The 17,850-nt window shown below is 43.0% G+C and overlaps 1 protein-coding gene across 2 annotated transcripts; it reads left to right on the top strand.

Annotated features, from left to right (window-relative positions):
• The first annotated feature begins 767 nt into the window (after window positions 1-767).
• Window positions 768-17,615, top strand: LOC311059751 (ATP-dependent RNA helicase DHX8). Of its 2 annotated transcripts, none has more exons than XM_084077788.1 (23): window positions 768-964; window positions 2,548-2,633; window positions 2,720-2,792; window positions 3,474-3,565; window positions 3,926-4,032; window positions 4,733-5,116; window positions 5,857-6,001; window positions 6,403-6,603; window positions 7,421-7,508; window positions 8,501-8,598; window positions 9,483-9,630; window positions 10,053-10,234; window positions 10,485-10,679; window positions 10,798-10,983; window positions 11,682-11,892; window positions 12,340-12,521; window positions 13,580-13,720; window positions 14,328-14,483; window positions 14,793-14,930; window positions 15,119-15,247; window positions 15,357-15,553; window positions 15,725-15,904; window positions 16,094-17,615. In XM_084077788.1, exons 1-23 carry the CDS (start codon window positions 856-858, stop codon window positions 16,311-16,313), a joined length of 3,648 nt encoding a protein of 1,215 aa, XP_083933914.1. In that variant the 5' UTR covers window positions 768-855; the 3' UTR covers window positions 16,314-17,615. The 2 variants fall into 2 exon arrangements, with proteins under 2 accessions (XP_083933914.1, XP_083933913.1); XM_084077787.1 differs by having other exon boundaries at window positions 3,471-3,565.
• Window positions 17,616-17,850: the final 235 nt, after the last annotated feature.

Here is a 17,850-nt window from a genome sequence, read left to right as displayed (position 1 = left end):
TAATTGAGTACGCAGGGCCCCAATGGAAACAAGCCACAGCGCTTTCTTGGGTATAATCCTCTTAGCAGACCTTGTATTGAACTGTACTTTCCTCCTCCTTCCTGTGTTTTTTTTTGCAAACTGCTAATAAAGTATTCAATCAATCAATTAGTTATAACTTTATAATGATAATCTGCTTCAAAAAGTGATGGTGGTCCAGGAAATGATCTGCTATTATGTTGAGTGGAATACTACATTTTGGATAAATGTAAAGGCTTTGAATAAATAAAGGCTTTGAATGTACAAACAATGTTTGAAAACAACCCCCCAAAAAAAATCCATATGTCCACAAGTCGACTGTGATTGTTTTTGGACAAAGTGTTTGGCGCCATCTTGTGGCGAGACTGACGACCTGACCAAGGTATATAAAAAGAAGGTACAGACATCTAGTCATTTTCGTCGGCTGGGAGCCAAACTGCAATTAAATTGGAGTCTATAGACTATGAGAGCCATATGGTGGACCAGCTCAGTAGAACAAACACTATTTTTTTAACGACTGCGACCATTGTGAAATATTTGGCCCAGGAAAATAAAAGAAGACATATTGCTCATTGTTTGCTGCTGTGTTGCTTTTCGATGTGTACAATGTTGTACAAGTGTATTGAGCTATATGGTGCATATGAGGCATTTGAAAATTGTTGGAGGCAACAGTCTGGCCACGCGAGACTACCTACCTTGGAGCTGACGCAGGTTGAGGCACTTCCGTAATTGGGAGGAAGCGGAAGTAGCCCGTTGACGACGTTGCTCAACAAACATGGCGGCCGTTGTCTGAAGACTGTTCAGATTCAGAACAAAACAACAACTCGTGGAGACAGAATGGCAGACGTCGGAGTGGACGAGCTGCAGCAGCTCGAGTACCTGTCCCTGGTGTCCAAGGTGTGCACGGAGCTCGACAACCATCTCGGAATAAGTGACAAAGACCTCGGTAAAGGACTTTTAATCTAATGTCATAGAAAATAAACACATTGTTGTCGTCGTAGCTTAGCCACGCAAAGCTAGCACGTTAGCCACTGCTAAAGAGCCACAATGATACAACTAACCTTGTAGCAGTCTATTAATGCACCATATGAGAACTTTATGAATAGCCATGTCCCGTTATTCATGTCCCTTTGTATTTATTGTAAATATGAAATAAACATAAACAAGCAGTAGTTTAGCCACATACAGCTAACACGTTAGCCACTGCTATACAGCCACAGTTAACTAACCTGGTAGCAGTCCATTAATGGACCTGAACACTTTATGAATGTTCATGTCCCTTTTGTATTGTATGTAAATAAACGCATAAACATAAACACGTAGTGGTTTAGCCACAAAGCTAGTAGGTTAGCCACTACAACTAACGTCAGAGAGGAGTCTAGTTCATTGGTTCTCAAAGTGGGGTCTGGGGGTCCTTGGGGGGGTTCCAGGGGGTCCCCAGCAAAATGATGGATAGTTGGGAACCAAATGGTTGTAACTCTGAGAGTGTATAAATGGACCCGTCAGTTCAAATCTTACTGCATATACACTATAATATACACTGGTGTTAACACTGATTTTTACAATATAAATTGGGGTTTTAGCGATAGAAATGACATTAAATGGGGGTCCGTAGCCTTACATGTCAAACTGGGGGTCCTTGAAATAAAAATGGTTGAAAAAACAATCTTCTCTTATGGGCGTCCTTGGCATATTTTTTCAAATGGGGGTCCGCGGGCTAATAAGTGGGGGGGGGGGGGGGGGGGTCCTTGACATGAAACAGTTTGATAACCACTGGTCTAGTTCAATGAACAATATGAAAGCTTTCTTTAAAGTGTTTTTTTTTTAAAGAGAGGATATAATTTCAACAGTGTAACTTTAACTTTAACTTAAACTATTGGTGGGAAAAGTACTCAAATGTTTTACTTAAGAAGAAGTATCAATACTGCATTGTAGAAATACTCTGTTACAAATAAAAACCCGGTCATCGTAATTTACTTAGTAAAAGTACAAAAGTAATGGCATCAAAATATACTTTAAGTACCAAAAGTAAAAGTACTCATTATGCAGAATGTCCAGTTTCACAAATCATATGTATAAAATGTATGCATTTGAAAATGGCAGATCTACAAGCTTGTAGATCAGCTATTTTCAAATAGCCAACGTTTGAATGGGGCTAAAGAGGGCTAAAGAGGTTAATGTATGTTTTGTAATAATAATTCAAATCTACAAAACGTTTCCAAATAATTGTAGTGGAGTAAAAGTATTGAAAATGGGAAATACTCCAGTAAAAAATACCTCAAAATTGTACTTAAGTACAGTACTTGAGTAAATGTACTTAGTTACTTTACATCACTGCAAAATAACTACAATGCAACTAACGCCAGAGAGTAGCCTAGTTTAATGAGCGACATGAAAACGTTCTTAAAGGTAATATTCATGTCCCTGTGTATATTTCAACAGAGTAACGTTAATCCTGTCTTGTCTTATTTACCTGGTGTTCAGAGTGGTGGTTGAAAAGTTATTAATGAATGTCATTATTGTTTTCAGCTGAATTTGTCATCAGTCTTGCTGAAAAACAACCGACATTTGATGGCTTCAAATCTCTTCTGCTCAAAAATGGAGCGGAATTCACTGTAAGTGAAATGCTAGTAAACACAGTTATTATCTCTTTATGTCCGTCTCATATAACTGAGGAACATTATGCTCTGATCATTTTTAGGATTCTCTCGTCGGCAATTTGCTTCGACTCATCCAAACTATGCGACCCCCTTCCAAAGCATCTACAAGCAAAGGTGAAGTATTAATTCATTATTATTATTATGCATTATGCCCTGCTTATAAGAACTGAAACGGCATAAAGGGTCCAGCAAGCTACCTAAAAAAATATATTTTCTACATATTTTCCCACTCTGCCAACAGATCTTCTGGTTTAATATCCAACACTTAGTTTGTATTTGGAATTACTTGTACTTCAAATAAATGTCTCTACAATGAGCCACCACTGACTCTATGGAGAAGGCGGAGTGCTGCTATTAAAGGGACTGCTTCTCACGATTCCCCCCCTCCCCCACATACTTTTGGTTCCATATCAATCCCCCATAGATGATAATAATTACAAAATGACTTTATAATGACCAAAAAGGCAAATATTTGATTGCATTAAAGTAGACAAGACAGTTCTTTTGGCATCCAGAAGGCGCAGCAGTAAAGTTCTTGCCCACCACCATAGAGACTGAGGTTTATGTCCTCCATGGTGCCTCCCGCTCCGGCTTGACAATGACCGGACACAAACACGTACAACAAACACAACTGATCGTTGGCGGTCATATGGAAGGGGAGGGTGATCTCTGTTGCAGTATTAGCAACTCCTATAGGTCTTTGTCATTGATTTATGTGTTGCTTATTCTCGTTTGTAACGCCGTTTGTTATTTGTATATATATATATTTTCATTTCTAATGTATTCTTCCAGCAGACTCTGAGCAGGAGGTCAAACCAAAATCGGAGAAGGACAAGTTAAAGGAGTTGTTTCCTGGACTGTGCAGACCAGACGATCCAGTCCCTAGGGTAAGTTACTCTTAACACTGTCTGATCATTCATATTGGACTTATTACACCGCTTTTTTTAGGCTGAATACTCCGTTGTGATTGGGCAATCAATGTATTTTGCGGACAGTTTTGTCCTGTTACCAGACCGTTTTCCTCATGAACAGACTGATGTTGTCTCTGTCACCATGTCTGTAGGGCTGTCACGATTATGACATTTTGCCATACATTATTTTGCTCAGTAAACTGCATAAATAGCGTTTGTGGAGTTAAAAACAAATCAAGCAGACGGTAATACTGTTCAACAGAACAAAGCGTTAAAACTTCAAAAGCACATATTATTGTCACAATTAATACCATTTTCTCTCTTTGAATCCCACAGAAGCTACTGGATGAAGATGATGTGAAAGTAGCAGCAGATTGCATGAAAGAGTTAGAGATGTTTATGCCCAGTGTCAGTGGGTCGGACTCCAAAAGCAGCAAGAGCAGGTAGCAAGATGTTCAAGTCTTCATTTACAGTTGCTTGAGAAATTGGTTCTGTCGTAGCTGTCAAAAGTTATCAGTAACAGTAGGTACCGTAATCACGGCCTAGTAATAGGTCGGTGTTGGCCTTAATATGTTCAGTATGGAAGTTCAAGAGATGGCCTGCACAGTATTTTCTACTCCACAGACACCTTTGATTAATAAGCAACCAACGCTTCGATCTTGTCAAGTATCTGACAGAACATTGTTTTTTTTGGGATGTTTGTGGAGTATTGTATTGTCTATCGCTCTCTTTCAACCCAAGAATGTTGTACTTGTTGGAGATCGAGAAGAGTGAGTTATTGTTGTGGTTATTTACCGTCTTGATTAATTACAACCATCTGTTGTAATTAATAAGGACAGTGGGGATGGTGTGATGGGGTCAACGCAACCTGTTGTATTTAGAAGAACTAGACCTGGGCCGGACCGCTGACATAGCGGTCCGGGCACCTAGGCTCAATGTAGCCTGACAGTCTGTCGCAGGTTCGAGTCCCGACAGCCATTGCTGCGTGTCACTCCCCATCACTCTCCCCAAATCCTGTCAACCTACAGTATTATAATATCAATAAAGGCATAAAAAAGCCCAACATTTGACCAGATTTTAACTAACCGTCAAAACGTCAAAAAATCCAGAGGCCTGATATTTCTCATGTAATTTGCCTCCCAGGTCAGACAAGAAGAGGCGACACAGCAGGAGTCGTAGCAGAAGCCGAGACCGGGATAGAGACAGAGAGCGTAGAAGACGCCACCGTTCACGGTCCCGCTCCAGATCGAGGTCTCGCTCCAGGGACCGTGACCGCCACAGAGGTGACAGGGAGCGAGACAGAGATAGAGACCGCAGCAAGAGGCGTGAGCGGTCGTCCCGCTGGACTGAGCGATCTCCAAGTCCCCGCAAAGAGAAGGACCGAGAAGTGGACAAAGACTCTAGCCGCTGGAAGGACAAACACGTGGACCGGCCTCCACCAGAGGAGCCCTCCGTGGGGGACATCTACAATGGCAAGATCACCAGCATCATGCAGTTTGGCTGCTTCGTCCAGCTGGAGGGACTCAGGTCAGCGCCTATACATACAATGTGGTCATTATGGAATGGCTCTGTAACAGTGTGGGAAGAGGCTGATGCATAATGCATCAATATCGATAAGCCTTCGCAGTATACAGTGAGCGTCTATTGAGGGTGTAACTGATGTAACGTGTACGCTGAGAATTTCAAACGGTCTCCCACCTTCTTTAACGTTCTAGATTGTTTGAAAACAGCATTACTAAACTGAATATAATGGGGCTGCTGCAGTTCATTGATTATGTGGATGTGTCGTGCACCAGTGGGCAATCCCAGTGGCAGACCTTCGACCTGCCCACTTTGAATCAGCAGTGAGAAGATGTCTTCTCAATCAAAACAAAAGGCAATAACGGGGTAAACACTATTGTTTAGAGGGAGGTTATGGACTGTTAGACCAGGAACCAATTTTATACACTTGGATATCTATGTGTAACTGTGTGTCCCAAAGACATGTTGTCCTGGAAAAGTTGGTTTACATCCAGTAATTAAAAGGAATTACGTTTTCTAAGAAAGAACAACCAGTATCTTAATTATGTCAAAAGGAAACCTCTCCAGGTAAGGTGTTACAGATATATACCTGTATACTGTAGAAGTTTGCTGAGGAGTGATTTACACATAGCGTAGCAGCATGTGCACTACGAAAGACCTTCGTCTTTTCCATATTCTTGTCCATATTATTTTCCCCTGGCTTTGGAACTACTAGGGAACTCAATCGAGTGTTGTTCTATTTCTAGGAAACGATGGGAGGGTTTGGTCCACATTTCAGAGCTGCGTAGAGAGGGTCGCGTGGCCAACGTGGCTGATGTAGTCAGCAAAGGACAGAGAGTCAAGATCAAGGTGCTGTCATTCACCGGCTCCAAGACCAGCCTCAGCATGAAGGTAAGACAGCCAAACTGACTATAAAGCAAAGTGTTTTTACTATGAGCAGGTGACCACTACATGATTAAAATACCACTTTAACTCTATATACTTGACCGGGCTCCCCCAGGGTTTTTCTACTTGCTCATGTACTTTTTCCATCTATACTAAAATACTTCACCATAAATAGCCTATATAAATTGTCACTTTAGACAATTTGTGCAGATACCATGTATATATACTTATACTGTATGTTTGTTTGTTTACTGTTGAGTGAGAAAACAATGTTGCACATTAAGCAACTCATCTGGGGACCCCCCCCCCCCCCCAAAAAAAAAAAGTAATAATAAATGACCTAGAGCATACCTTTACTGTTGCCTGCTAACCTCCAAATTTGCTCCCCTTTCTCACCTCCCATTCAGGACGTGGACCAGGAGACAGGCGAGGACCTGAACCCCAACCGGCGTAAGAACGCAGGCCCTGAGGAGGAGACCTCCATGAGGAATCCTGACCGGCCCACCAACCTCAACCTGGGCCAGGTGCCCGAGCAGGAGCAGGACGACACCCTGGAGCGCAAGAGACTCACCAAGATCTCTGACCCTGAGAAGTGGGAGATAAAGCAGGTGGGATAGCACAGCGCTGGCTTCATTCATCAGCTGCTCTTTGGTGGTGGTGTGTGTAAATAATATTGGTCCACCAATATGTGCGTGTGTGGTCAATAAAGCCAGAAGCTTTAATTACAAAATCGTCACATCAATTGTGCTGAGAACAACCCACAGTGGCACTCAGTGTGCTACAGTGACATAAAGACCAATTGGCAGACGGGGACATTTATACAGTTAAGTGGCTGTTCTTAATGCATTTGTGTCCTCAGTGGGTTGGTAGATCGATCGGAAGTAGATTGAAGCTGATTTTTAACTTCCCAAATGTAAGCTGTTCCACAGCCTATGGATGTGTAGTGGCAGTTGTGGTCTCAAGTATCCACATTAGTTCAATGGGGTGCATACATACATCACTGGGTATGGACTAGTCCTGCTTTAATACACAACTCAATGATGTCTCCCCTTGTTGGGCGTCTCTGTGAAATCAGATTTCTGCATAATGCAGGTTAGAGAGGAAGCAATTGAGCGTTTCGATAATGAATTTCTAACCACCTCAACCTTATACTTGACCAGACTCCCCCAGAGCTCTATACTAGGCGCCGCCTTGTTTTCGCTCTACACTAAATATCTTCGCAGATCTACAAGCTCATACCAGGACACGTCGTGAGCTTGTAGATCTGCTATTTATTTTAACGATCGCCCCCCAGAATAGGGATGCTGGTCTTCTATACTTACCCTACTCATATATTGTGCTTCACCCTCTTAGCTGTTTATTTTAAAAATGAACGCATAACATGTTAACGCTAGTTAAATGTGCCTGTTTGTCTTGTGTCCTCAGATGATTGCAGCCAACGTCCTTTCCAAAGAGGAGTTCCCCGATTTTGATGATGAGACGGGCATCCTTCCCAAAGTGGACGATGAAGAGGGTAAAACATTGAATTGGAGCATTGAATCTTGTTGTTTTGTTTTTCTTCAGCGAAGCAAACTAAGATTTCTTCTCTATAATAAATATTGATTCGATCTAGTATTGAATCTTTTTTTGAGAGTGGTTGTGGGTTAGAGCCGATATATATCGACCATCAGCATCTGCAATAGACCCCACCCCAATAGTGATTGTCCAATACTAGCTTTGCAATAGCAATAGATGGAGACAGTGACTTCCAAAATGAGTGAATTCCAATACCCCAACATTCACACTTGCGTCCTTCACTCACGCCTGAGCCCCGAATTCAACACACCAGAATAATGGAGCTACGTACTTACCTACTACTATACTATTTGTAGTTTTACTTAACCTGCGGTACATGAACACTCCGGTGATAATGTTGTTAATGTAGTTGATTGATATTAGATGCGGTTTCTCCCTCTTTCTTTGAGAGTGATAAACATTTGACTGTATTTTGTTTGTTGAAATAGCAATGTCATGCACATATTTTTCCAGTGCATACTGCAGGCCTGATGATATAAAAAGCAAATCCTTTATATCCTTTATATCCCAATGCAAACCAACATGAGTACTGGCAAAACGAAGGCTGTTAGTCCAACCTAGGGGGTGGAGCGGTGGGGGGCAGAGCTTAGTGAAAGGTCTATTATGCAGCCGATGTGTTCTAATTTGTAACCACTGTCTACCTGGTGTTCCCATATGGTCATGTCATTATAGGCAAAAATGTTCAAAAGTTTCAAAAATAGCAGATCTACATACCACATCGGCTATTTATGAATCTTATATTTTTGAAATTCTCTGATCAGTAACAATTTTTTATTTATTTGAACAAAATATCGGTCAAAACATATGTAATTGGTGGTCTAGGACTCTCCAAAAACAGATCACTATCAGATCCACAAATCTGGTCGGGCTATAGTAATGACTATTTTGTAAGAGTTGTGATGCTGATTGACTTTTCTGTCTGTTGTTCAGATGAAGATATGGAGATTGAGCTGGTGGAAGAGGAGCCTCCATTCCTGAGGGGACACACCAAACAGAGCATGGACATGAGCCCTGTCAAGATTGTCAAGGTACTGTACTGGCCAATGTACAGGTGCACTGTGTGGAAAATATTGTGTTTACGTCACATGATGCATTCTAATCAGGGAAATTGTTTGTAGGGGTGTGTGTGGTGTGCTGTTTTAAAGAGGTGGCCTGAATTGTGATTGGCCATTGCTAATTACACCCCCCTTGTGTATAGTCCTTGTCACTGTTGGTCTTGGAGATGGTGTAGTAGACCACCACCTGTCTCACTGCACATGGAGTCACCACCTGAAAGTGAGGAGTTTGCCCGGGAGGGCGTAACTGATGCGGAGGCACATGCTGTCCCTCTCAGTTGCCTGCTGAACAGGCGGCCGACAAACATGAAATTTGGTATTAAAAACCTATGTGATCAGTGTTAAAACTAAACTACATCAATAACATTAATATTAAAATCTAAACTACATGAAAGTGCATAACAGTATCGGTCAATGTTGCAGCATATATGGCTTCAAGTGCAAAATATTATAACAGTATAGATTAGCATTCGCAAGTCAATCATTGCCTTTTATTGGCCCGTTTTCAGGAGCCACAGGCCACATATAGTCCGTGTATTATCTCAGTGCTCAGAGCCTGATGGCAGCCAAGTAGAAGTACTCCCCAGTCAACATCGCCCTCCCTAACTGCTTCCAAACTGCGAATATGGCTAGTTGTATTTGTTGGCGGTGACCGTGGATAAATGGAACCCGAGTCTTCACTGTGGTGGGCATGGCAGGAACTTTACCCCTGCACCAACCACCCAGACGCCCCCCCCACCCTGCATGACACTTGATGCTATTGTAGTAGAGTATGTCTCATCTCTAGGCTGTTAACCAGTCAAAATGTCACACAACCCTGTATAGCATACATATACCCTCCCTTTCCTGTCCTATAGAATCCAGACGGCTCCCTGTCCCAGGCGGCCATGATGCAGAGTGCCCTGGCTAAGGAGAGGAGAGAGCTGAAGCAGGCAGCTCGAGAGGCAGAAATGGACTCCATCCCCATGGGGCTCAACAAACACTGGGTGGATCCACTGCCAGACAGTAAGTCCCTTTTAAACATCAGCTTGATGCTCATTTGAGCCTCTTGTCTAATTTTTTTTTTTGTTATTGTTTTTTCTAAATCTTATTGTCATTTCTGTGTTCTTTATCTAAAACACCACAGTTCAGCTTATGTGTGTGACATTAGACTTCCTCAGCAGTGGCAGGCTGTGGCCCTGAGGGGGACCAGTGCTGGAGATATCCATCTGTGTCTTCCTGTAGCCCTCTAGTGAGCCGGATGCAGCAGTATGTACCATACTGTGTGCCCACCATGGCCTGACAGGACCCCATCCTGCCAGACCCGGCTCTGACTCGGCTGCTCAGTGGGTTGATAGAATGATAGGAGGGGTGGAAATCAGGGGGGGGGAACACTTAGTCAATGGTTTTCATTTTTATCAAGCAAATTTCCTCTCTCTGTTATACAGCTGATGGAAGGCAGATTGCGGCCAACATGAGAGGCATCGGCATGATGCCCAACGACATCCCAGAGTGGAAGAAGCACGCCTTCGGGGGCAACAAGGCCTCCTACGGAAAGAAGACCCAGATGTCCATTCTGGAGCAGAGAGAGAGCCTGCCCATCTATAGGCTTAAAGAACAGCTCATTCAGGTCAGTAGTGAATTAAAGCATTGAATTAAACATATGAACCCTAGCATCCCTATTCTGGGCATGGCATAATAGATGAACATTATGTTCATGTAGATTGGCTATTTATGGCAAAGAGTTTTTGTGTATAGTGAAAGGGGGGGGGGGAGTATAGAGTGGTTAAACAGAAATGTTATCGAGAGAATGCTTGCTTCAGTAAGAGTATATGTTAGGGTTTTTACACAAAGGCTGCTTCCTTGTCCTTCCCTTCCAGGCTGTCCATGACAACCAGATCCTGATTGTGATCGGAGAGACGGGCTCTGGCAAGACCACCCAGATCACCCAGTACCTGGCTGAGGCCGGCTACACCACCAGGGGCAAGATAGGCTGCACTCAACCCCGCCGTGTGGCCGCCATGTCTGTGGCCAAGAGAGTCTCTGAAGAGTATGGTTGCTGTCTGGGACAGGAGGTGAGGGAACCTTTCTCTGTATATTATACATAGAACTATATTTGTCTTTCGCTGTTGTGTGGAGAAAGAAAGGTATCAAAGTGCAATAGATGGCTGATGAGTGGTCTTTGTTCTCCAGGTGGGATACACCATTCGTTTTGAGGACTGCACCAGCCCCGAGACGGTGATCAAGTACATGACAGACGGTATGCTGCTCCGAGAGTGTCTAATCGACTCTGAGCTGGGCCAGTACGCCATCATCATGTTGGACGAAGCCCATGAGAGGACCATCCATACTGACGTGCTCTTTGGTCTGCTCAAGAAGGTACGCAAGATGTTCTACAGTATCATTTCTGCAACAGCAGAAGTATATTGGGGACTGAAATCCATTTTTCAAAATGGTGTGAATTCCCCACTAAGATGCTTCACGTAGGGGGGATGTTTACACTTTGGGGGATACTATACATATTAACCTTAGGCTACACTCTAGGTTTTACATTGTCGCTCTACTCCAATTTAAAGGAGGTGTGTGTGTCTGAGAGAGAGCGAGAGGACAGGAAATGAGAGATGGATAGAAACTGTTGTAGCCTACAGTTTCGATATTGATTTTAAAGTAGAAGTGAGTAGGTCTACTAATAAACATAGCAAACGGAGAGGGGAGGGGTGCTCGCAGAGAGAGGCAGACAGGCGCTCTGGAGAGAGCACCAGCCAGTACATAGTCCTGCATTCTCCTCAGCTCTTATTATATAACAAATACACTTAAACATCGCTGTATGAGTGTCTCGCATTATGTGCTACATTTGTGGTAATCAATTAAAATATGAGCAATTCTCGCAATCCCATGCCAAAATTCAGGCCCTGAATATGACTGAAAAGTGTTTTAAATATTTTCAATGGTTTCGTCAAATGTGTCTCACGAATAACAGCCAAGTATTTCAATTGCTTTTGTATTCATTCTGTACATTCTTAGGAGATGGAGATATTATAGTAGATTTTTAAAATTACAATATTTTCCCCTCTCAGACAGTACAGAAGCGCACAGACATGAAGCTGATCGTCACTTCAGCCACGCTGGACGCCGTCAAGTTCTCTCAGTACTTCTATGAAGCGCCCATCTTCACCATCCCTGGAAGGACATACCCGGTGGAGGTCCTCTACACCAAAGAACCCGAGACAGATTATCTGGACGCCAGCCTCATCACCGTCATGCAGATCCACCTGACTGAACCTCCAGGTACCATCTACATCCTGGGAGCGGTGGAAAGCACACCTGTATAGTACATATACACGTACATATCAAAGCACATAACCACTTAAACCCTAGTGTCCCTATTCTGGCATGTCATAATATGTGAACATTCTGTGAAAATGGCAGATCTACAAGCTCACAATTTGACGCAATTGTGAGCTTGAGCAATGGGAGCAAAATATTTGGTGTAGAGAGAAAAGAGGAGGGAGCCCAGTATAGACCCCTGGGGGATCCCAGTCAACAAAGTACATGGGGTTTAAGTGGTTAATCCTTTGGAACGTCTCATTTAAAGTTTTACATTTTGACAGCAAATCTAACACACAAAATATCCAACTTGCGGTCTTGTCTTTGCTACAACTCCATACCACTTGAAATTTTAGCTGCTTATCAGTCTTTCACTGTCAAACTTTCACTCTGTCTCCGGGTTTCCAGGTGATGTCCTGGTGTTTCTGACTGGTCAGGAGGAGATTGACACGGCCTGTGAGATCCTGTATGAAAGGATGAAGTCACTGGGACCTGATGTTCCTGAACTCATCATCCTGCCCGTATACTCTGCCCTGCCCAGCGAGATGCAGACGAGGATCTTTGACCCTGCTCCTCCAGGCAGCAGAAAGGTAAGCGGTAGTGATGCGCGGGTCGGGTTTTTTCATGACCCGCCCCGCCCCGCCCCGCGACGGAACCCAACCCGCCTCAACCCGCCCCGCGAACCCATATATAAATCTATGGATTAACCCGCCCCGCGACCCGCGATTTTTTTTTTATTCTGTAAAATCATGGTTAGAAAATAATCCCCAAGTGTATTCAAACTGTTTTATTGTTATTATTCTTATTCTTATTAGGAATAAAGACAAAACAAGAGCATGTGATTTTATTTATTTTTTTGCGTGTGAGAGCGGCTGACCCGCTCACCCGCAGCCCGCATAAAATTCTCCGGAATTCTGACTTGACCCACCCGCGCCGCGGGTTGACCCGCGGGTCCCGCGGGTTACGGGTCAACCCGCGCATCACTTGTAAGCGGTCTTGTCCATGGATTTTCATCACAAAACATTATTTTGTTGTGTTTTCTTTTCTCAATAGTAGATGGAAGGTAACCAGGCCAACTTGGTAGTGATGGGCTTGTCATGCTTTGGTGATAAGTGGCTTGTAGTACTGTTATAGAAAAATAGCATGTTGACCTTTCTTTGCTTATTTTGTTGTGGCACCTAAAACAAATTGAAACTCCAAAGATTTCACAGAAAATATATTTACTGAGGCATTTCAGTCCCCGTAGTATATCTGAGGTAGCTGCTGACTAACTATGATAAATTGACTGCATTTATATAGTCAATACTCAAATGCACTTTACAATGTACTTTACATTCCCCCATTCACACACACCCTAGTGAAACTCTGTTACACATTACGTTTTACATGCGTTACACACCTTCACACACTGACCGCAGAGGCAACCATACCAATCACGAACCTGCTCATTAGGTGCAGTTATGGGTTCAGTGTCATGCTCAAGGACATGCAGTGAGGAGCTGGAGATCAAACCGGGAACCTACCTGCTCCCAGACTGTACCTTCTGCACCACTGGCTGAGCCACTGCCGCCCCAGCGATAGATTTTGTATTCATGTACCACTGTTTAACTGGAAATCAAACACTGAAGGACCATTGATTTTTCTTCAGGTGGTCATTGCTACCAACATCGCAGAGACCTCTCTGACTATTGATGGGATCTACTATGTGGTGGACCCTGGCTTTGTCAAGCAGAAGGTGTACAACTCCAAGACTGGCATTGATCAACTGGTGGTGACTCCAATCTCACAGGTAGGAATCAGTGAGCGCAACATGTTCACCCGAACATCCTCTTAGGCTATGGCATCACAACTGCTGGCGCTACATAAAGAGGGCAATATGTATCAGTTGTTTTAATAATCTAAACGTGTTTTATTTGATTGATGAATGGGGGAGAGTACCCCTCCCCCATCTGACAACGTTGTCAGCGGTCTGTCTGATACATTAGAAACTTAGAAACATATTCAACTCCTTTGAACACAGTTAGATGTTGGATTGTTTGTGCCTGTAAGAGTGCATGAATAAATCCACTAGTGAGCTTTAGATGTGATGGGCACCTTAATTTAACTCTTGAATTTAATATATATATTTTTGGTAATGTTTAGTAAGATGCAAGAGTCATGACGGTACTTTTCGAGGGTTTTAGCTGGCCACAAGCTGGTATAATGTGTCATTTCTTGTTTTAATACAAAGCATGAGCTATAAATGCCTTGTATTTGTTTTGTGTAACCGTCTAAAGTTTTGCTGAGCAATCATTGAGCTTATTTGATCCGGGGTGAAGACAGTCTTGCTGGTTCCTGAGACCGTATTGATTGAACATGGCTCTTACTACAGTCTGATTTAATCCTACCTTTCTCAGGCCCAAGCCAAGCAGAGGGCAGGCAGAGCCGGCAGAACAGGGCCTGGGAAGACTTACAGACTGTACACTGAAAGAGCCTACAGGGACGAGATGCTGACCACCAACGTGCCTGAGATTCAGAGGACTAACTTGGCCAGCACTGTGCTGTCTCTCAAGGTGAGTGCACTCTGTCTACTGCTTTGCGTTTAACTTGACTAAATAATTTTGTTCACAAATTTGATATTTAGATTTCTGTAAGTACATTACTTTACCAGCCTAGGAAATACTGCAAGCAACTTTAGCCATAAATATGTAAATCTGATCATAACATACAGCTGAAATGCACAGTCTTTATCATGTCTTAGATTTTTCTACTGCATTTTGTGGGGTTGCCTTCTTATCTATGCCCCACTATTTGTCACAATGTCTGAATTTACTCTCTGGGATCAGTAAAGGTTTTAATCACTTCCTGGTTTTGTCCACCAGGCCATGGGCATCAACGACCTTCTGTCGTTTGACTTCATGGACGCTCCTCCCATGGAGACACTGATCACAGCCATGGAGCAGCTCTACACACTGGGAGCTCTGGACGATGAAGGTCTGCTCACAAGGCTGGGGAGAAGGGTAAGGAACACTCATCACACATCACATGGAAAAAGCAGCCAAATGGCAAAATAAGTTGGAAATGAATGTCCGGAAAATGTACATCACTTGATACTGCATTTCTAGGATTGATCCATTTTGAGTTCCCATTGTATTAATGGCCACATTTGTTTTGTCTTCTTTCTCCCCCTCCCCCATCTGTCTTCAAGATGGCTGAGTTCCCTCTGGAGCCCATGCTGTGTAAGATGTTAATCATGTCTGTCCATTTGGGCTGCAGCGAAGAGATGCTCACCATCGTCTCCATGCTGTCTGTACAGAATGTCTTCTACAGACCCAAGGTACACATGCCAGGGAATGTCACGGTCTCAATGAGAGATGCAGGTATAGAAATCCATAAGTAATTGATTTGTAGGCTAATAAAACATTTTGTTACTCTTTGTGATTCAGGACAAGCAGGCCTTGGCTGACCAGAAGAAGGCCAAGTTCCACCAGGCTGAGGGAGACCATCTCACCTTGCTGGCCGTCTACAACTCCTGGAAAAACAACAAGTTCTCCAACCCCTGGTGCTACGAGAACTTCATCCAGGCACGCTCCCTGCGTAGATCCCAAGACATCCGCAAACAGATGTTGGGCATCATGGACAGGTACAGAAGCTCTTAAATCATCATTATGGAGAGTGTTTTCTTGTCTTCAACAACATACCCAAGATATGTTTTCTTCTTCTTACAAATGTGTATTCGCAGAAGTAAGAATGTCAAAAGTGGATAATTGTTTTCCAGCTCTTAGAAACAATTCCCCATTCCTCTCCTCCACAGGCACAAACTGGATGTGGTTTCATGCGGTAAAGCCACCGTCCGGGTTCAGAAAGCCATCTGCAGTGGTTTCTTCAGGAACGCAGCCAAGAAAGACCCGCAGGAAGGCTACCGGACCCTGATCGATCAGCAAGTGGTCTACATCCACCCCTCCAGTGCCCTGTTCAACAGACAACCTGAGTGGTACAGCAATTCATCATGGACCTTTTTTTGCAAGAGAATATGTATGCAAGTTGTAGCTGTAAAAACAAAATGGGAGTAACATTTTGTCACTGAGAGAAGCAAGCCTCTATAAGTAAAGACGGCACTTCTAAATGTCATTCTAATTTCCTAAATGTCATTCTAATTTCCTAAATGATTTCTTTCCCACAGGGTTGTGTACCATGAGTTGGTGCTGACCACTAAGGAGTACATGCGGGAGGTGACCACCATTGACGCTCGCTGGCTGGTGGAGTTTGCACCGGCCTTCTTCAAAGTGTCCGACCCGACGCGCCTCAGCAAGCAGAAGAAACAGCAGCGCCTGGAACCACTGTACAACCGATACGAGGAGCCCAACGCCTGGAGAATCTCCCGCGCCTTCAGACGACGTTAAAGCGCTGGACATGATGAGCGCCGGTGGCTAGAAAGACATGGACACAATCCTATACGTGCTACTATGTCAAAGACCGCAGGATACCATCCCGTACCTGCCATTTCTTTAAAGACACAGCGGGGGGCATTGGAACCTTCTGATTGATATCTATATGTTCCCGATTCTAAACCTCGAGTTCTCCATTCACTCCTGTTGGAACTGCGTACCCCACACAATTTTTTTAATGTCTATTTTTCCATTCTCAACAACCGTTTTTATTGTTTTGGAAAGTAGTTGTTTCCCTTTCTTGGGCTGGGTTTCCAACATGTCTTAGCATTGAGTCTGTACATGAATAAAGACAATGTTTGGTTTAGTTTCAAAATAGGGTTGCACAATTAATTGCAAGTAATCACAAATCGTGAACTTTTTGTTTCGCAATTATGTAATTGTGAATCTTGGCAATTCATTAAAATGTGTTAATTTGGTCAGCTGTTTTACCTTATCCTGGTCTCCTCACCGTTACACAAGGTTTAATATAGCCAGAACAATGTACAACCCATCTCACCTTTCAGGTTCACAGAGCCACGATAAAATCAGCGGCCATTACATACTATTTGCTAAAGATAAAAATCATAATGAGGCATTATCTTTATGTAATAGAAAATAACCTTTTCCCACCAGAAATCAATAATTGTGAAGTGATCACAATATTCAGCCAAATAATATCATTTTAGTCATCAACTTGCAGCCTACACTGACATGCCACGGCGAGCAAACTGACATTGACTGCCAGCCATGTAGCCTGTTGAGTGAAGTGAAGCCAGCCCTACATCCAGACAGCCTGGACACTGCATAAATCAGGAAAGGGGAAGAAGACAATTGGTTTTAAGATGAGTTTTCTATGAGAAGACATTACGTACGTTTTATCTAGCACTGTTTCATACTTAGTTGTACTACGGTGTCTCATGTGAAAATAGCTGATCTGCTGATTTTAGCTTATGACATGCCCAAAATGGGGACGCCAGGTTGAAAGTGGTTAAGGAAAATGTTGCAGCGGACTATTTATTTTGACTCTGTAAATAATTGTTGCTTAATGTCATGCATACGCAAGGCCTTTTGGTAGATAACAGAAATTGTAACGGGACCTGAACGCCATTTGTCAAGTCTTTTAGTGTAGGGAGTTGTGACAGATTACATCTTTTTATATATTTTGTAATACAAATGGCACTAGCAAGTGACTAGCAGTATTTCTATAACATTCTGAGCTTGCTCTTGTCAGTGGAATTCTGAAATGTGTCATTAAATATTGAGTCTTATGTGTGATTTACTGTGTGTATTTTGTGATAATTCGTTTTAGATGTCGTCCCTGTTGGGCAGAAACCTTGCATCTCCATATTTAAACTTTGTGTTTTGCTAAATGAATGCCTTACCTCCTCCTACACAACTACAGTGTCACAATAAGCAAAAATAACTGATTTGCTATTAGAAATACTTAATTTAAAGGGAAAGTGGTTAAGGCTGTCTGTGGGTTTTATAAATATTTGACCAATGAAAAGTA

The sequence above is a fragment of the Gymnoscopelus microlampas genome, assembly GCF_963454915.1.
Source record: "Gymnoscopelus microlampas genome assembly, chromosome: 14".
Classification (NCBI taxonomy): Eukaryota; Metazoa; Chordata; class Actinopteri; order Myctophiformes; family Myctophidae; genus Gymnoscopelus; species Gymnoscopelus microlampas.
Note: the sequence above shows the minus strand (reverse complement) of the source record. Positions and strands in the feature narration are given on the sequence as shown.

Coding starts and splice junctions, on each gene's coding strand:
- LOC311059751 (XM_084077787.1), top strand. CDS start 856: ATGGCAGACGTCGGAGTGGACGAGCTGCAGCAGCTCGAGTACCTGTCC. Junction 8,599..9,482: donor GCCCTGTCAAGATTGTCAAG/GTACTGTACTGG, acceptor CCTGTCCTATAG/AATCCAGACGGCTCCCTGTC. Junction 11,893..12,339: donor CCACCTGACTGAACCTCCAG/GTACCATCTACA, acceptor CCGGGTTTCCAG/GTGATGTCCTGGTGTTTCTG.